The sequence below is a fragment of the Nyctereutes procyonoides genome, unplaced genomic scaffold (genome assembly GCF_905146905.1).
Source record: "Nyctereutes procyonoides isolate TBG_1078 unplaced genomic scaffold, NYPRO_anot_genome, whole genome shotgun sequence".
NCBI classification, from domain to species: domain Eukaryota; kingdom Metazoa; phylum Chordata; class Mammalia; order Carnivora; family Canidae; genus Nyctereutes; species Nyctereutes procyonoides.
In genome coordinates this window covers 34,252,127-34,273,166 of record NW_026575049.1, presented here as the reverse complement: position 1 = coordinate 34,273,166, position 21,040 = coordinate 34,252,127, and the positions used below count along the sequence as shown (strand labels likewise).

Here is a 21,040-nt window from a genome sequence, read left to right as displayed (position 1 = left end):
TGCTGCTGCTGCTATGTGTTTTCCTTAAAATAAAAATGAACAATGTCAAAAAACAAATTGTTTTCTTAACTGGATGTTATCTTATTACAGGATTGCACCCAAAATTATAGAGACAACTGGAGTTCATTTTCAGGTAAAAGTAATTTAAGTTGATCTGTAAAACTGTAATTTTTATTATATTTTACTGGGGAGTTTATATGATTGGGGAATACAATTATAGCAAAACTCTTAAAGTTGTTTTTGTTTTGTTTTTTTTTTGCCTTTGCTCACTTTTGTTTGTGAAGTTGATGAGACATTACTGACCTATTATCAGTATAGCTCTTAGTTTTTCCCAGTAAGGGGAAATGCAGATTCTCTAAGTGGTCACTTTGGAGAATGAAACAGTTCTGCAATATCACGATTAAGGATGAAGTAGTGGGCAGGCATTTCTCTATTTAAGGTTTATTGTTCCATCTGAGGATTAATAGTTTCATCTGTGTTAATAAACTGATTCACCCGCTGCTTTAATTCAGTAATAATTAGCTCAGTTTAACTTTAAAAATCCATAGGAAGCTTAACTTGTAACTAGTGATTAAATGGTAATCATTAAAGGTGTTTTGACAGACTATGTATGAGCACTTGGGAGAGCTGCTAACTGTTTTGCTTACCCTGGATGAAATTGTTGATAATCATGTCACGTTGAAAGAGCACTGGACTATGTATAAAAGGTGAGCCAATTAAAATGTTTAAAATAGTCTCTTTGTAGAGTTAACATATTAGTAATAAACAAATGTAAATAGTGCAGATCTTTTAAAAGATTTGGAGATCTGTATTTAAAAGGATCTCATGTCAAATATTTTTATGAAAAAAATATTTTTATGAATACGGTAACCATTTTTAAATTTCAGATGAGCTTGTTGAGCCTCCTAATTCTTAAAATGTAGTGGAATGTTAATTTGACTACCTTAGAACCCAGCTTTTTTGGGGGGGTTAGTCAAGTGACCATTCTTTTCCTGAAACCTGTTTTTATTTCATTGTATATTCTTAAGACTTAAGTTGAGGCATCTTATATTGTTCATCTGGTATCTAGAGAGTACCAGATATCTGAATTTAGGATGATATAAAAAGGTATGATTAGAAAATTAAATATATTAGCATTGTTTTTATTTAGGTTTTCAAATATATAGAGCTAAACAAGAAATACAAATCTAAAATTTTGATTTCCTGGAAAATTTTCAGTTGAAGAACTTTATAAGGAAAATTGAAGGTCTTTCTCCTAATCTTCCATAAGGTTACTGAAATCTGTCCATCACAATCCTTCAAAATTTGGAATTCAAGAAGAAAAACTAAAACCATTTGAAAAGTTCTTGCTGAAGCTAGAAGGGCAGTTACTTGATGGAATGATATTTCAGGTATGAGAGCTGTAGCGAGCTATACTAAATGGGCTTATATTAGTTGATCCAGCTCAGAACTACAGTAGGACAACTTTCATAGCATACTGTTGAAATATGTTTTCTTTAAAGTGCTTTGGTTTAAAACATTGTTAGTGTACTAAAATACAGATTTTAGTATCTAGTAGCAGACAAAATTAATAGTATGAGTTGTTTTGGGATGAAGTTTTTTTTTTTTAATTATGTAAAAAGATAAAACTGTAAAGAATAAGATCTAAGCAGTTGTGTTAATGTTGTTAACCTCTAAATTTGGGTTTGTTATAATACCTTTTATTTATTTTTTAAAAGATTTTATTTATTCATGAGAGAGACAGAGAGGCAGAGACATAGGCAGAGAGAGAAGCAGACTCCATGCAGGGAGCTCGATGTGGGACTCGATCCTGGGGCTCTAGGATCATGCTCTTGGGCCGAAGGCAGATGCTCAACCGCTGAGCCACCCAGGCATCCCTGTTACAATACCTAACAATTCTTCCTAGGCTCAGGGAATATGATTTGGACTTGTGTAGTCTAGGTAGCTTCCTACCATTTAGTAGTTTTTTAAAGTTTAAATTAATTAAAATAAAGTAAAATTTCACTTTCTATAGCACTTTCAAGTGCTTAATAGTGGCATACAATCTAATCATCTCAAACCTAAAGGACATATAACGCATATATAATCTAATCATTTCAAACTCAAAGTACATCTCAAACTTAAATATGTTATATATCAATAATATCTTAAAGCTGGGGGAAAAATAGCCACAATTAGTTTGTGACTAGCTATCAGCACAAATGTAGAACATTTCTGTGATCACAGAAAGTTCTATTGGATATCACTACTTTGGATAGTATTTGTCGGAGATTGCAGTATATTTATATTTAAAATCGATTCAGAGTTATTTTTAACATTTTTTAAAAAGATTTTATTATTTATTATTTGACAGAAAGCACAAGCAGGAGGAGTGGCAGGGAGAGGCAGGTTCCTCGCTGACAAGGAGCTCAGTATGGGGCTTGATGCTTCCGGGACCATGACCTTAGCCAAAGGCTGATGCTTAACTGACTGAGCCACCCAGGGGCCCCTATTTTTAACATATTTTATATGATCATAATTTGTTTTTTAATTGAAGTATAGTTGACACATAATGTTATATTAGCTTCAGGTGTACAACACCGTGATTTGACAAATCTATACATTATGTTAAGCTCAGGATCACAATTTTTACAGATTGATCCCAACTCTTGTTTATATCAGTTTAACAGCTAGTATTAGATTCAGAAGGTAATTTTTTTTGTTATTGATTATTTTTCCAGGAGACATTTTTTTAAGATTTATTTATCTATTTTTTTTTAAGATTTTATTTATTCATGAGAGACAGAGAGAGAGGGGGCGGGGTGCAGAGACACAGGCAGAGGGAGAAGCAGGCTTCATGCAGGGAGTCTGATGTGGGACTCGATCCCAGGTCTCCAGGATCACACCCTAGGCTGAAGGCGGCGCTAAACTGCTGAGCCACCCGGGCTGCCCATATCTAGACGTTTTTTAAGATTGATTTATTTATCTATCTAATCTATCTATCTATCTGAGAAAGCATGAGTCAGGAGAGGGGCAAGAGGAGAGGGACAAGCAGACCCTCCGCTGAGTGTGCTGCCTGACATGGGTGGGGCTTGAACCCAGGATCCTGATACTATGACATGAGCTAAAGTTAGATGCTTGACTGACTGAGCCATCCAGGTACTCTTCCAGGAGATGTTCCTATACATGCTATAATTAAGTGGTAGGAAAGTAATTATATTCAGAAAAATTCTGCTCTTGAAAGTGCAAAGCAAAATAATAAAATCTGTTTTCCAGTGCTTCATCAGATATGTCTTCTGTACATTATTGAATATCACTATGTATATTTCTTCATATTGAATTATGGATTTGTGGGTCACCTGAGTGGCTCAGATGGTTAAGTGTCTGCCTTTGGCTCAGGTCACGATCTCTGAGTCCTGGGATTGAGCCCCATGTTGGACTCCCTGCTCAGTGGGGAGTCTACTTCTCTTTCTCCCCTCGCCACACCCTGTTCATGTTCTCTCTCTCTCTCAAATGAATAAATAAAATCTTAAAAAAAAAAATTCCGAATTTGTGGTTCAGTTTTATTGCACTAACTGGTACTCAAATATTTAAGTACATACATACTTTCCATTCAAAAGGATTTAGACAGTAGATGACATTAAGGTAAAAACTTGAGCCTCAGTGTTAGTAAAATAAAAATGATGAACGTAGAAGTTTATCACACACTCTATATTTAGCTTCTGAGATCAGACAAGATCAGGCCCATCAGGATGGTATGGCCATAGACCACACACTCTATATGTAGATCTGTTTAATAGTTTATTACTGAGAGTCTAAATTTCTCTTTAAATGTTTCCTGTTTAGGCTTGTATAGAACAGCAGTTTGACTCTCTCAATGGAGGAGTATCTGTGTCAAAAAATAACACTTTTGCTGAAGAATTTGCACATAGTATTCGCTCAATTTTTACAAATGTAGAAGCCAAACTTGGTAATGTAAAAGGCATTTTTAAATTTTTGTTGATGAAGTTTGCATTTCCTTGAACATAGAACTTAAGTATATTTGTTCTGATTTTCTCTCATGCTGTTGTTTTATAAGGAGAACCTTCTGAAATTGACCAGAGAGACAAGTATGTTGGAATTTGTGGACTTTTTGTACTGCATTTTCAAATTTTTCGAACTATTGATAAAAAGTTTTATAAGTCTTTATTGGATATTTGTAAGAAGGTAAGAACTTGGAACTTTTATTTTTTTCAGTTTGAGTAGATGAAAAAGATTTTGGATAAAATTGGATGTTCTAAAATGTGTTTTATTTCTGCTACAAAAATAGTAATTTTTGTAATATTTTGTAATAATTATAAAAATAATATCATAGTATTTATTTTTAAAAACCAAGCATTCTGGAAGTAAGTGATATAGTAAATGTAGGTACTGCATAATTCCACATCACATAAACACCTGTTTGTGGAGGTTTCTCCGGATATTTTCCTATAAAATAACTTCCTATTACTGTTATTTTTTCTCTTCTTTTTCTTCAGTTCTTCTCTCCTTGCTATTCCTTCTCATTATTGAAGTAGAAAAAAATTAAAATTGGTTTTACATCTTTGCTATTTCCATGATATGACATCTGATTTCAAAATTGAAAATTTAGTTTGTGTGTAGAATCAAGTGATACGTGACTAGGAGAACCCAGTATCTTGGGTCTTTCACTTTTTCACTAATGTAGAATAAAAGTAAAAGCCATCAGGATTCAAGTTTCTGTTTGCTTTTTGCATATTTTTATCTAAAAATCTGTAAGAGTATATACGTGTGTGTGTATTTAATACTGAGGCAGAATAAAATTATTTTCATGATCCACATGAGATATCGGAATGCCTTAATTGTGCCACAGTAAGATAATTTGTTTTATAATGATTGTATTTATGATTATGAATTGTCTTCTATTGCATATTGTAGAACTAATAAATAGCTGATTGCTTAGTCTACATTTATTAATTTACTTTCCCTACATTACTATTTCAGGTACCAGCCATCACTCTAACTGCTAATATTATTTGGTTTCCTGATAATTTTTTGATCCAGAAAATACCAGCAGCTGCCAAACTTCTAGACAGAAAAAGTCTTCAAGCCATTAAAATTCACAGAGATACTTTCCTACAGCAGAAAGCTCAATCACTTACCAAGTAGGTTTTATAAGTACCTATAATGAAAATATTCAGATACTTTATATTCTCAGATCTTATATTGACTCTAAATATATGGAAAACATTTGATTTTAAGAACAAATATATTTATTACTAGAGAAAAATGTGGACAGTCTCAAGGAGACTTATTTTTTTTAGGATTTTTTTTGTTTTGTTTTAAATGATTTAGATTTAAACTCAGTTAAGATTAGGAAAATTAGGGATCCCTGGGTGGTTCAGCGGTTTGGCACCTGCCTTTGGCCCAGGGCGTGATCCTGGAGTCCCGGGATTGAGTCCCACGTCGGACTTCTGGCATGGAGCCTGCTTCTGCCTCTGCCTGTGTCTCTGCCTCTCTCTCTCTCTCTCTCTCTCTCTCTCTATCATAAATAAATAAATCTTAAAAAAAAATTAGGAAAATTATACTTTATGGAGGGGTGTGTGTGTGTATGTACTCATATATACATGTATTTGCATACATACATGCATACACACAGAACTTTTTATCAGATACATTATTTTTTGTGTAAAGTGAAGTTTTGTAGTAGATGTCATTTGATTACATTAAACACATTGTGTGTCCATGATTCAATGATAGTTTTTGGAGGAGTTGATTTTAATTTGATGCACACCTTTTTTTTAATTTTTATTTTTATGAAAGTAATGTATACATATATTTTAGAATCAAGAAGTACTAAAAGTTTAAGGGAAAAATAATTGTCCACAGCCCACTTTCCTCCATACCTGAGTACTATTCTCTAAAAGAACACTTTTAACTTTAGTTTCTTTTTTTTTTTTTGCAATATTTTTATTTATTTATTTATTCATGAGAGAGAGAGAGAGAGGCAGAGACACAGGCAGAGGGAGAAGCAGGCTCCATACAGGAAGCCTGATGTGGGACTTGATCCCAGGACTCCGGGATCAGGCCCTGAGCCAAAGGCAGACACTCATCCGCTGAGCCACTCAGGCATCCCTTAACTTTAGTTTCTTCTGATATTTACATCCTTCTATTTTGTCTGAGTCTTCTTATGCACATTTTGAAATATATACAAAATAGAGAAAATAGTATGCTGAGCCCACATGTTCTCATCACCTAGATTCAATATTTAAATTTACCGTACAGGGGGGATCCCTGGGTGGCTCCGTGGTTTAGCGCCTGCCTTTGGCCCAGGGCTGATCTTGGAGTCCCGGGATCGAGTCCCACGTCGGGCTCCCTGCATGGAACCTGCTTCTCCCTCTGCCTGTGTCTCTGCCTCTCTCTCCCTTTGTGTCTCTCATGAATAAATAAATAAAATCTTAAAAAAAAATAAATTTACCATACATTCTTTAGTATGCTGCCAAAGTTACGTGTTGACCTATATGAAGATTTTAAGTGAAGTGACACAGGACTGTGCCACTGGCCCATGTGTGTGACACGATTAAAAGAAAATGGGGATAGTTATCCTCTTCCTTTTGATCTTGACTATCAAGGGGAAATTGGACCACTGCTGCAGAGTGAGGGGAGGAGGAGTATGTCTGGAAGATAGGAGGTCCCCTAAAGCACCTCTTAGTACTCCCAGTTGATTAAAGTCTTTGAAAAATGACAATTACTTAGTTCAGGCAGGATTACAGCAGAGATTTCAGAGCCCTCTCATACATTTTAAAACAACTGAGAAGGGAAAAAGACATAGTTTGGATTTAAGGAAGTGAATTCAATAAGATGGAGAGACAGGGATCAGGTTTAGTAGCAGTAATTAAAAGATAGGGATATTTTGATTATCAGAAGCTTACTCTTTTACAGTGTGATGCAGTTACTAAAAATGGCAATACATACTTGTATTACATTAAAACTAGGATAATGGAAACTGGTAGTTATAATATCTAGGACATGTGAATTGGTAGTTTCACTGAATTTTTATTGGTTAGATCATACTTGGTATTTGGTGGTGTCACATTATAGAGAGGAACACAGAATGCAGCAACCCTAAATGATGTTGATTAGGGTATGTCAAAGACCAGACAGCCATGCCCTTTGAAGCATCTCTACATTGTTTGGCCTTTAAAAGGAAAATCTGAGGAATGATGTGGTGAGCTCCTTAAATATTTGAAGGGCATTCTGATTGAAGAGGGAACAGATTTGATCTCTGTGGCTTCAGAAGGTCAACCAGAACCAAAAGATGAAGATGATATAATAATAGTCACCAGCATTATCAAGCTCTTTGTAGCAGGCATTATGCTAAAGGCTTTACGCTTTGTCTTATACAAACCTTGCAACAGTCCTCTTATGTGGAAAATAATAAAGGTCACAACTAAATATGAACCTGGTCCTTTCTGTAAGCCAATAACTAAACTATTCCTGCGACTTTTCACATATCATCTCTTTTAATCATCAGAGAATCCTATGAGGCACATACTTTGTTATGGTCATTTTATAGATGAGAAAATTGAAGTACAGAGATTAGATTAAACTTATCCAGATTTAAACAACTGGTAGGTGGCAGAGCTGAACAGTCCTAACTCTGGAGCACAAGCTCTTAATGGCTACTCTTTAGTACTATTTTTATCCTATTTTTAGATAAGGAAAATGAGGCTTAGAGAAATGAACTTTGGTCACACAGCTAAGCACATGTCAGAGAAGGCATGCAGACCTGTACCAATCCTGTGGAGAGTCTGCAAGAGGGTTGTGAAGACTGCTCTGGGAGGTAATGTGCTTTTTCCCTAGAGCTGTGTAGGTGGACTGTAGATGACTAGTAGTCCAAGGGGTAGGAAGGGAGGCTTATCAGGTGGAAGATTGAATAAGTTGACTTTCAAAGACACCTCCTCCCACAACATGATAACATTTTGTGTTTCTAAATTCTTTGATTCCAAAGATATATAGTCACCATCAAGCTCCAGGGAGCTAAAGGGGATAGTGCCTTTTTCATTCTCCTTGGAATTCTTAAGAAACCTAAAATTCACTCTACTGAAATGAAACCCAGAAGAGGGGAGACAGTGTGATCAGCATGAGTTTTGTCTAATGTTTTTTCCAGTCACACTCTGAGTTCAGTAACTAAGTAAGAAAGAAGCAGTGGGGGACGGTTTCCTTATTCCTACACTACACAGTAGACTACCTGTCCAAGTGCCCCAGTCACAGTCTTGACTGAAGTCCACAGTTTTTAGGTTGCTGCATTTTCTTTTCATTCACACCACTTTTGATACTGGAAATACTGACTTTTCAGGATAGAGGTATGAACCTCCGTTTCAAACCTGTGTTGACACTGTCACATGTTTTATATTGAGAGAGGAGATTTTTTTTTTCATTAGTCTTTTTCCTGTTTGTACTTTAAAATAAGGCTGGCCATCTGATAGACCCTTGGGTATTTTTGGACTCTATTAACTTTTTAAAACTTGAAGCATTTACATTTTTACAAATTCACAAGAGACGAAGATTGGTGTCTGGATGTGGGAGTGATGGGTGGCGTTAACAGCAAACCTCTGCTTTATCCTGCATGGTCCAATCTAAAACTGACTGCCTTTGACTGATGATATATTAGCCGCCTTCAATAATGTTCATGGTTTGATTACTGTCAGGGAGCGCTTCATGATCTCTAGACCTCTTGCTTCTGTCCTTGCTTATGACCTTTCTGTTCCCTCCTATATATTGTATTCCTGCTGAATACCGATCATAGCCTCTTCAGAAGTGGAGGCATTGCCCTAGGTACCTTACTCATTCTCTGTTCCACACTTTTAAATCAAATAATCCACAAGTCAGAAAACCTATAAATCAAATAATGTTAGCATCATTTGAGGCAAAGCCAAAAGTACAACTATTGGTGTCATTTGTTTAATGGAATCCTGGCTCAGCAGAAATTTTTCTGAGATTTGATGCTAGGGTTTCATCTCCTTAAAACACGGTTATTAAAAATTTTGGTGTAATCCCTCTTTAGGCCGAGTTCTTGAGACTATCAGACTGTTTGGCAGTATGACTGGCACTAACCAGTGTGGGATTCTGGTCTCAATCAAGTGAGTCTCTTCAGTCTCTTGCCCTAAGAGCTATCCTCTAGCTGATTCTGACTGGCAATAATGGGATGTTTCGTTTGTTTTTTTTTGAGATTTATTTATTTATTTTTCTTAGAGTGAGAGCTCAAGTAGGGGTAGAGGCAGAGGGAGTGAGAATCCTCAAGCAGACTCCCCAATGAGTGCAGAGCCTGATGCCAGGCTGGATCCCAAAACCTTGAGATCATGACCTGAGCTGAAATCAAGTCAGGCCACTTAGCCAGCTGAGCCACCCAGGTGACCTGAAGGAGATTTTTTTTTTAATAAATTAATTTTTTATTGGTGTTCAGTTTACCAACATACAGAATAACACCCAGTGCTCATGCCGTCAAGTGTCCCCCTCAGTGCCTGTCACCCATTCACCCCCCACCCCCCGCCCTCCTCCCCTTCCACCACCCCTAGTTTGTTTCTCAGAGTTAGGAGTCTTTATGTTCTGTCTCTCTTTCTGATATTTCCCACACATTTCTTCTCCCTTCCCTTATATTCCCTTTCACTATTATTTATATTCCCCAAATGAATGAGAACATACACTGTTTGTCACCTGAAGGAGATTTTTAAATACAGTTGGTAATGTTAGTTCCCACAAAGGGGAATTGTTCATTTTTTTCACACTAAATCTGTAAAATAAAAAATACATATATTAATCAGCTTCTGGGATAAAAGTTCCCATCTTTAGCAATTTGGCATTCATTTATGGAGTGATTTAGTGTTTGTGACTGGCCTGCAGAGGAGAATTATATTATCAATTTAGTCTTTCCTATATAGGAAAGCTTCCTACATTTGGGCTTATATCTTGGTTTGGCTATATACCAGTTGTATGATCTTGGGCACTTTTCGTAACTTTTTGATTTATCAATTTTCTCTTCTGTAAAATGGAGATCTTAATACCTATCTCATAAAGTTAATGTGAGGACTAAATGAGTTACTTTGTGTTACGTTGTGCTTAAAACAGTGGCTGGCATACAGTAAGCATTCTATAAATGCAGCTTTTATGATTCTGACCACTTTGTCTCTCATTCTGGCTCAAGTTGTAATCTCCTTCTGCATTATCACAGTAGCTTCCTAAGTGGTTTTCCTGCTATTACCCTTGTCCCTTTTATAGTTTATTTTTAACATTTCAGTCAAGATTATATTGGTCCTCTTCAGAGTTAGATCAAGTCACTTTGCTCAGATCCTTTGGTGACTTTCATTGAAGTCCTCGCTACAAGGTCTTACACAAATCCTGTTATGTCCTCCACCTTTCCCACTCCTCCCCACCACCCTCTACTTCTCTAATTTCCTTTTGTGTTCTCATACCTGCTCTCTGACCTCCAGCTGAACTGACTTTGTTATTACTTGAACATACTAGACATACTTCCTATTTTAGAGCCTTTGCATTTGTTATTTACCTTCCTACGATTCTCTTCTCATATATTTACATGGATTACTCATTCATCTTCAAATCTTGGCTCAAAATAATCTTTTCAATGAGCTTGCTTTGATCACTGTATTTAAAATTGTGCCTGCCACTCAAGTCTCTCTTTTCCCTGCTGCATTTTTTCCCATAGCATATATCATCTAATGTCTTACTGATTTTAATTATTGGTTTCTTTGTTATACAGCTGGTCTTTCTAGAATGTAAGCTTCATTGTGGCAAGGATTTTTATTCATTTTATTTGCTGCTAACTTTTGTTTTTAGTACTGAGAAACAGTGCATTCTGTAAACATTTGTTGAGTAAATTATATATGTATGTAGGATGTCTATAGTTTGAAAACCAGAAAGGTGACTGCTGCAAGGAAATATTTTATCCCAATCAGTTCAAAGAAATGGAAGTAAATTTTCTTTCCTGTGCTGAGTAACTGCAATATTTTCCTTTGTTAGAGATGTACAGTCTTACTACGTCTTTGTGAGCTCATGGATGATGAAAATGGAATCTATTTTATCTAAAGAGCAGAAAATGGATAAATTTGCTGAAGACCTCACCAATAGATGTAATGTTTTTATACAGGTAGTTGCATCTTCTTACTTAGAATATTTTGGGGGTCATTTCTTTGTTAATCCAATGTATAGAAATTACACTTTGGAAAAAAAATGGTAGGATAGGTTATGTTTTTGTTTTTAAAAACTGAAATTGATTATGTTTGGATCTGTGTAACTTATTAATTTAGATATTCTAATTACATACATTTATATTCCCTTCAAAGCATGACTTTTTTGCTGTATCCATGTTTCAATATGTTGCATTTCCATTATCCTTTAGTTCAAGCTATTTAAGAAATTTTATTGTGACTTCTTTTTTGGTCTTTGAGTTGTTTTGAAAGATATTTTTTAATTTCTAAAGATATGAGGATTTCCTAGTTATTTTTTTATTATTGATTTCTAGAAATACTAAAATAATTTTGGTATTTTGAAATTTGAGATTCACATTATGGTCAGCTTTCGTAAACAGTTCATGTACATTTGAAAAGAATATGTAACTTGCATTTGTTGGTTGTAGTGTTCTGTATATGTCAAGTAGGTCATATTTGTTAATGATTTTGTCTGGATATTGTATCAGTTATTGAGAGAATTGGGTTAGAATCTCCCACTGGCATTGTGGATTTGTTTTTCCTTTGTCAGTTTTTATTTTATATAGTTTGAGACCAAGTGAGTGCATAAAATTGAGAATTTTGCTATATCTTTCTGATGAATTGAACCTTTTATCATTATAAAATTATCATAGGAAAATTATTATTATCTTTATCATAGGTCTTGTATGTGTGACAGTAACAGGTATACCAGTTTTCTTTTAGTTAAGGTCTACATGGTATGTCCTGTTTTTGATCCTTTTACTTACAACCTGTTTGGCTCCTTTTATTTATTTAATTTATTTAAGATTTTATGGTTTAAAGATTTATTTTAGGGAGAGAGAGCACATGAGCAAGAGGGGCAGAGGGAGAGAAAATCTCAAGCAGACCCCACACAGCATGGGAGCTAATCATGGAGCTCAGTCTCATGACCCTGAGATCATGGCCTGAGCTGAAACTAAGAGTCAGATGCTCAACCAACTACGTCACCCAGGCGCCCCTAAAGATTTTTTTACTTATTAGAGAGAGAGAGGGAGTGCATGAGCTGGGGTCGGGGGTAGGAAGTAGCAGACTCTCTGCTGAGCAGGAAGCCCAATGTGGGGCTCAATCCTGAGCCAACGGCAGCCGCTTAACCTACTGAGCCACTCAGGTATCCTGGCTCCTTACATTTAATGTCTGGGTCCTGAAAGCAGCATAAGTTTCCCCAGTTTGATCTTTCTTTTTTCATTATTTTTTAAAATATTTATTATTTTAGAGAGAGGATATGCAGGGGGAGAGGAGAACAGAGGGAGAGGGATAGACAGACTCTGTGCTGAGCACAGAGCCCATTGTGGAGAGCCTGATCTCAACCCTGAGATCATGACCTGAGCTGAAACCAGGAGAGTTAGACGCTTAACCAACTGAGTCACCCAGGCACCCCTTTTTGTTACCTTTTTGTCATTGCTGATGTATTTGGATTTAAACTAGCATCTGACTGATTGCTTTCTGTTTGTTTGACTTGTTCTTTTGAATGATTTCATCATTTTATTTCTCTCACTATTAGGTTTTTAATTCTATATTCTTTTACTGTTTTTTAGTGGTTACTGTGGAGGTTTTAAGATGCATCATTTAACCTTCAACTCCAAAATAAATGAGTAGTTTTATCCCTTTTACCTCTGCTGCTATTTATTTTGATTCCATGTATTAAACTTCACAAGGTATTATTATTATTGCTGCTGTTGTTTTTTATAGTTAGGGTCCATTTAGATTTACCCACATATTTGTTCTGTTGCTTTTCATCCTTCCTGCATCTCTTCATTCTTCTGTTTGTGGAATACCTGTTAATATTTCATTTAAAATGTCTTTCTGTTGATGAATTATCACCATTTTTTGTCTGGATATATCTAATTCCAACTTCATTTTGGAAGGTAGTTTTGCTACATTCAGAATTATGGGTTAGCAGGATCCTTCACCTCCCTCCTCCCTTATTGTCTTCTGGCTTCCTTTATTTTTTTTGAGAAGTCAGTTGTCAGTTTTGTTGCTTTTCTCAATGTGAGTCTTTCTCTAATTGCTTGTAAGGTTTACTTTTTGGGTTTTAGCAATATTATTTTGAGGTACCTAGATGTAGTTTTCTTTGTGTCAGTACTGCTTGGGATTTGTAGAGCTTCTGGAATTTCTCAGCCATCAACTCTTCAAGTACTATTTCTGTTTTATTATCACTCTCTCTCCTAATTTTCTCTTCAGCTATGTCTAATCTACTGTTTAACTTATCTGCCGAATTCTTAATTTTAATTATTTTACTTTTCAGCTTTTTTTATAGCTTCTTTTTATGAATAAGTTTTCATTTCCTTCAGTATACTCAGCATAATTATTTTGAAGTTGCCAATAATTTCATTATCTGGATATTTCTGTTACCTGTTTTTTTCTTGGGTTTTGGATATGTCTTTTTGTGTGCCTGGTTATTTTTTAATGTATGGCACATTGTATATGAAACCTATGGCTGTAATTTGAAGATCTGGATATTGTTTCTTTTTCTCCAGAGAGGATTTAATAATCTTTGCCTCCAATATACAGCTAGTCTAGGACAGTTAGCAACCCAGATCATCTCAACCCAGTCATGGATTGAGATGATTTGAAGTGGGACATAAATCTTATGATGGCTGTTTTTTGAGTTCACCCTTACTTGTCAGGGGGTAGTTTTTCAGGATCCCAATCCAGAATGTAGGTTTACAAGACTTCTGTCCCTCTTTGATGGGCCATGAACTCCTATTTTTTTTCTCATTTCCTTTCAGTGTAAGGTGTTTAAAGATAATGTTTGGTTTCTTTTTTTCTCTTTTGGAATGGGGCAGATGCCTCTTAAGGGGAAAGCAGCCACAAAAGCCAAGCTTACTTCTCTGAGTTTCTGTCTTCTAGATTTTGGCTTTATATTTCCTTATCTTCTTGGTAGTTCTTTGATGCCTTCTAAAAGATTAAAAAAAAAATGTTTTGCCCAGATTTGCTATTTGATCTTTGTCGGAAGATTGGTCCAGATTATTTATTCTACCATTAACAGAAACAGAGCTAGACCTCTTCCGTCCCCATTTAGATTTTTAAAAGACATCATTCATATGTATCTCTCACAAATTATTGACCATCTGGGAATGGTGTGATAGATATCACCCCATGAGTTCTTTCTCCTTCCTTTCCCCTCCAAAAAGAAACTCCTTTTTTCTCCCTGCCTTAGAGTTACAGTTTTGCTGTTTGTTGTTTCTGTTTTTTAACTTTTTGTGGTACTGCACTGCAGCACAGTCTGGTGTAATAGTCCTGTTGCTGACAAGATAAGACTTGAGGCTCTTTCTTTGTGTATGCCCCAAGCTTTGGTTTTATCGTATGTTACTTTTCTCAGGATACTACCTTCCCTCTCATTTCTTATTCTTTAATTTAGCACATCTCTTTATCACAGAGTTATTAATACTTCAGAGAAACTCCCCGTCCCACCCACATTGACTGTCACTCCTTTGCTGAGTCACTGTTAACACCGATGGGGAGAGTACTCTCTCTCTCACAGCAGAGGAAAAGAATAGAAATTGAGCATCACTAGTGTGTAGCTTCTGCCACGGCTCCTTGGATATATCCACAGTAGTGTAGTTTAGGTTCATCTCTAAACTGTATGTGTATTTTTTTTTTTTGGCCCTTTATCAACCCAAAGAATTTCTATTACTATATATGTTTGTGGCTTTCTGGATCTAACTGAAAATATATCTGAGAGATCATATCCTTTTTTCCTGTTTTCTTATTCCATCCCATTTCCCTTGGTTTACTAGCACTCAGTATTTTTTAATCTCACAAGACCTGTATTCTTCCTTTGTGAATCCGAAGGGTAGGAGAGAATCTGTTCTTACTGGGCTAGAAGGAGATAAAGTCTGATTAGCACCAACATAGGCAGAGTACATGGTAGCAGATAGACAGTGGTGATTGCCCTAGGTGAAAGGAAAGGGGGAATTGCCTTGGAAGTGAAAAATACCTTTTGATATGTGTACTGGCCAGAGAGCAGCTTTCCTCATTTTTCACTTCTCCTTCCTTGAATTCTTAGCTTTTGTCTGCGGCAGATAAGAGTCTTTATATTCGTGTCTGGCAGGTAAGATAAGGATGAATGGCTATATTCTTGAGATTCAGATTACTTCCTTGAAGGGTATGTTTGTATAAAAGGAAGATTCTTTAACTGTGATTATGTATCATAATTTCAGCAGTACTGACCTTACGGTATTTAATAGGTTATATACACTTATAAGAATTGTTTTGAAACTTTACCATCATGTATATATTGTATGAGGAAACGTGTTTAAAAATCTTAAAAGCAGACTTTAAAATGAACTTTACAAACAATAGTTATTGACAAGCCAAGCCATAATTATTGTTACATAGAGAATGAAATATTGAAGAAATGAAACTTTTTCTTGCAATTATAATCAATGTTTTATTTTTTATAGGGCTTCTTGTATGCATACAGTATTAGTACCATTATTAAAACCACAATGAATCTCTACATGTCAATGCAAAAGCCAATGACCAAAACCTCGGTTAAGGCATTATGCAGACTTGTTGAACTTCTCAAGGTAGGTTCAAAATTATTTTATTTGCCATTATAATTGAGAATTGTGCTTAAATTAAGGTGGTCTTGTAATATTTGACTTCTCAATTACGAAAATAAAAAAATTGTGGGAAAATGTATTTATCTCTCAGTTGGCTAAGGAAACTAGCCATTGAAAGAAATTCCTGATTAACTTCTTATGAATGGCCAATATATTTAAACTTTATTAAAAATTAGCATGTAGTGAGAGAGAGAAGAAGGCAAGTGAAAAGGTTAGCTTAAGTATTAGTAAGGTTTTACTTATTGAAGTTTTAAGCGTGTTGACTGAATTACAAAAAAGAATATGGCCTGGCACAGAAATTGACACAGAGGACAGTGGCACAAAATGTTCCCAGAAATAAACTCACAATTACATGGTCAATTATGACAAAGGAGGCAAGAATATACAGTGGGGTAATAGTCTCTCTCTCTCTCTCTCTTTTTTTTTTTTTTTAAAGATTTTATTTATTTATTTATGAGAGACACAGAGAGAGGCAGAGACACAGGCAGAGGTAGAAGCAGGCTCCATGCAGGGAGCCTGATGCGGGACTCGATCCCAGGACTCCAGGATCATGCCCTGAGCCAAAGGCAGGCGCTAATCTGCTGAGCCACCCAGGGATCCCCGGGAAATAGTTTCTTTAATAAATCGTGCTGGGAATACTCGACAGCTACAGGTAGAGCATGAAACTGGACCACTTTCTGATGCCATGTACAAAAATAAATGTGAAATGGATTAAAGACCTAAATATGAGACCTGAAACTATAAAAATCCTTGAAGAGAGCACAGGCAGTAATTTCTCTGACATCAGCTATAACATTTTTCTAGATAGTCTCCCAAGGCAAGGGAAACAAAAGCAAAAATAAACTATTGAGACTACATCAAAATAAAAAGCTTTTGCACAGTAAAGGAAACCATCAAGAAAACAAAAGACGATGTACCAAATGGGGGAAGACATTTGGAAATGATACATCCAGGGTTAATATCTAAAATATATAAGGAACTTCTACAACTCAGCCATTATCATCATCATCATCCAATTAAAACATGGACAAAGGACCAAGGAGACATTTCTCCTGAGAATACATACAGATGGCCAACAGACACTTGAAAAGATCCTTAGTATCACTTGTCAGGAAAATCCAAATCAAAAGCACAATGAGATCTCCCCGTTGCACCAGTTAGAATGGCTAATATCAAAATGACGAGAAATAACAAGAGGTGGTGGGGATGTGGAGAAAAAGGAACCTTCATGCATTGTTGGTAGGAATGTAAATTGGTATAGGCACTGTGGAAAACAGTATGGAGATACCTCAAAAAGTTAAAAATATAAATACCATATGATCCAGTAATTCCACTACTAGGTATTTGCCCAAAGAAAATGAAAACACTAACTCGAAAAGATATATACACCCCTTATGTTTAATTGTAGCATTATTTACAAGAGCCAAGGTATAGAAACAACCTTAAGTGTCCATCAGTAGATAAACAGGTAAAGAAGATGTGGTATATATGTCATAGATTACACAGCTGTAAAAAAAGGGTGAGATTGTGCCATTGGAGACAACATGCATGGACTTAGAGGGCATTATGCTAAGTGAAATAAGATAGATGGAAAGATAAATACCATATAATTCCACTCATAAGTGGAGTCTAAACAACAACAAATGAATAAACGAAAATCAGAATCAGATCTATATAAGTATAGGAAACAAACTGATGATTGCCAGCTGTGGGGTCGGGGCATGGAGGGTAGGATAAAATGGGTGCAGGGGAGAAGGCGATACAGGCTTCCAGTAATGGAATGAGTAAGTCAAAGGAATAAAAGGCAAGTCATAAAGAATACAGGCAGTGATAATGAAATAGAAATGTAATGGGATAGTTGGTAGCTACACTTATGGTGAACATAGCATAATGTATAAACTTGTCAAATCTCTAGGTTGTATGCCTGAAACTAACATTGTGTATCAACTTAAGGAAAAAAAAAGACATTATTTGTCCATTTGATGGTGTTCAAATGCCCATGAGGCTGGTCAACATGAGGCTAATTATTTTGTAATTTAGAGAAAATGCTGTGACCTTGTGATTTAAATACTTCTGGAAATATAAAGCTCCTTAGCATGCTCTCTTTAAAAAAAAATATAACCCCTTGTAGGTGGGAGAACTCCACTTAACCTTTTGTAAAAATTGAAAATATGCTAGCAAATTTCTACTAATGCCTTTAGATTGCTTAGGAAATAAATTTTTGGAGATTTTTAGCATTTTTTTTCCTTTAAGATATGTTATTAGTTATATTTTTTGTGAACTATAAGTACAGAAATGTATATGTGTATATATGCATATGTATTTAATAAACAATTTTTTAAAAAGACTAGACACTTAAAAACCCATCCCATTTAAGAAATACTATTTTCGCAAACCCCCTGTACTGTCCCTTTGTAATTACTCTTATCCCACTCCCTCAGGGGAAACCACTGTCCTGAATTTTATGCTTCTCATTCTGTTGTTTTTCATTTTAGTTTACCAGATATGGGTGAATCTGTAAGCCATTCGTTCTTGAAGTTTATATTAATGAAGTGATACTTCTTGTATTTTTGACTTACCTTTTTTCAAACTCAGGATTTTATGTTTGAACATGTTGCGATGAGTAGCTGTCCTTCATTCATTTTCATGGCTATGTAGCTTTCCTGTGGAGGGACCTTTGGGTGGTTTCCAGTTGTTGCTATTATAAACAGTGTTGCTATTCTTTCATATGTTTCTTGGTGTAATTGTGCAGGAGTTTTTCTGAGGTGTTATGCGTCTATTGGAGGACTGCTGGTTGTGTGTGATGTCCATGTTTAGCTTTTCAAGAGGATGCCACATTGTTTCCTATAGTTGTTCTATGTCAGTTTAGATACCTCCCCAGTGGACTAGACTTCCTGTGGTTACCTAACTGGCCAACATTGGTATTATCTGGCTTTTTTTTGGGTGGGAGGTAAATTATTTTATTTGTGGTATTTACTTCACTGATTGTTGACAATAATGTCTTTTTCAAGTGTTTTATTAACTGTGTTTTTTCTTTAGTGAAAAGGCAATTCTTTTGTTCAGTTTTCTGTTAAATTATTTTTAAAATATTTAAATTATCTTTAAAACATATTTCATTCATTTATTCTGAGTACTAAACCCTCATGTGTGGCAGGTATTTTCTCATGCTTCAGCTTGCCTTTTTATTTTTTTAATAGTGGCTTTTGATGAACAGAAATTCTTAAATTTTAATGTAGTCAAGTTTACAGTCTTACCCTATCTGATGGTGATTTTGGATCTCATTTACAAATTCATTACCTAACCCAAGGTCTTAAAGATATTCCATAATTTGCCTTAAAGTTTTAAGCTGATTTTCACATTACTTGTGGTTCTTTTTAGGCAATAGAGCATATGTTTTACAGAAGAAGCATGGTTGTGGCTGATTCAGTTTCACATATAACACAGCACCTTCAACATCAGGCTCTTAATTCTATTTCTGTAGCCAAGGTATGCAGTTTATTGTATATTCAGCATAATTATTTTTTGTTTGCTCTTCTGTTGTTTTAGATACTTTACTTACTCTGTTCCTCCAAACATAATAACTCTTGGCTCTTCTGTGGTATTTTATGATTGTTATTTAGAACAATCAGGGTTATCTTAACTCTGAACTTGCAGCATGCACTCCTCTATTAAAAAGTGACATTGCATATATTTTAAAAATTATTCCTCTTTCTTTGGGATGCCTGGGTGGCTCAGCGGTTGAGCATCTGCCTTCAGTTCAGGGCATGATCCCAGGATCTGGGGTCAAGTCCCACATTGGGCTCCCTGCGAGGAACCTGCTTCTCCCTCTGCCTATGTCTCTGCCTTTCTCTCTCTTGGTCTCTCATGAATAAATAAATAAATCTTTAAAAAAATTCCTCTTTTTTTAAAGAAATAATTCCCGTATTAAAAAATATGGAAATTTTAGAATGGGGCCTATACTGCTCTCTTGAATTGCCTCTCAAAAAGCCTACTATGGAAATTTAAAAATATGCTTAATACATTTGCTGTCTCTAACAGCATTAAATGACAATGTTAAGAAGTGTAAAGCACATAACAGAAGAAGCTGAACAGGGAAAGTGTCTAAAATTGCATCTTGGAAAAGATTACCCCAAAGTTTTTCTTCTGAGTCTTTGTTATTGCTTCAGAAATCTGTTATTTCTTGTTTTCTCTCCTTTTATCTTTTAGAAAAGAGTAATTTCTGACAAAAAATATAGTGAACAGCGTCTTGATGTGCTCTCTGCTCTAGTTTTGGCTGAAAACACTCTAAATGGACCAAGCACAAGGCAACGGCGACTTATTGTTTCTTTGGCACTAAGTGTTGGCACACAAATGGTAAGTGTATTGCTACTATAGAGGGAAAATGAGATCTGAGATTTCACAATTCTCTTGTTATTGACCCAAGAAGCCTGTCCTTACTTTGCAACTTTTCTGTCATTTTTTTTCTCCTTCCTGAAAGAAAACATTTAAAGATGAAGAACTCTTTCCACTCCAAGTAGTCATGAAAAAGCTGGATCTTATCACTGAGCTTAGAGAAAGGTAAGTAGGGATATGTAATGATACTTCAAAGATAAGGCTGATAGAAACATCAGTTTTCTGTTTAGCATGCAAGAGAAGAAGAAATATAACCTAGAGAGACCATTAGTTCCTCCTTGTCACTCTTCCTCTAGCATGACCAAAATGAGCTAGTGACGAGGGAGCATATTTCTTCAGCTTCACTCCTACAGTAAGGAGGTGGCTTTTGGAAGCACTCTTGTGAGAATCTGTCATGCCAGCCCTGATGCACAGTGATTGCTGAGATCCTCCACTAGCCTTGTGGGCTTTTAAAATTGCTGTTTTATAACAAGGTTTCATCAATCTGTAAGAGACTTAGAGTTTCGTGTCACATGTCACATTCTGTAATTTTATTTTGACATATGAATTGGAAGTCACTAAAATGAATTCTTTTTTGGAAGTGTTGTGACTTTATTATTTTCCTTTTATTTAGGAAGCAGTATGTTTCTTGAAGGGAAAATGAGTCTTCTGAGTTTTGATTCTCAGGTGAATTAAGGTTATAGTATAGTTTTATGTTTAATGTTTAAAACTTAATGTTTTAACTTCTATAAAACTTACTATTTTTGTTCTGAGAAGCTGAGACTTTTGTAGTTAGTAGCACTTAACTTTCTATCTTTGGAAGAAATAGTGAGCCTTCTTCATTACAAGATATTTAATGAT

General features: G+C 35.5%; 1 protein-coding gene across 1 annotated transcript in view; it reads left to right on the top strand.

The window, feature by feature from the left end:
• WASHC4 (WASH complex subunit 4) overlaps window positions 1-21,040 on the top strand; it is a 54,857-nt gene that overhangs the window by 10,031 nt on the left and 23,786 nt on the right. Inside the window, exons 8-18 of the mRNA XM_055328969.1 lie at window positions 91-133; window positions 604-707; window positions 1,271-1,391; window positions 3,826-3,949; window positions 4,058-4,185; window positions 4,981-5,141; window positions 11,014-11,140; window positions 15,647-15,772; window positions 19,187-19,294; window positions 20,015-20,161; window positions 20,286-20,365. Coding sequence (XP_055184944.1) covers window positions 91-133; window positions 604-707; window positions 1,271-1,391; window positions 3,826-3,949; window positions 4,058-4,185; window positions 4,981-5,141; window positions 11,014-11,140; window positions 15,647-15,772; window positions 19,187-19,294; window positions 20,015-20,161; window positions 20,286-20,365 — 1,269 coding nt within the window. The remainder of the gene's footprint in view (window positions 1-90; window positions 134-603; window positions 708-1,270; window positions 1,392-3,825; window positions 3,950-4,057; window positions 4,186-4,980; window positions 5,142-11,013; window positions 11,141-15,646; window positions 15,773-19,186; window positions 19,295-20,014; window positions 20,162-20,285; window positions 20,366-21,040) is intronic.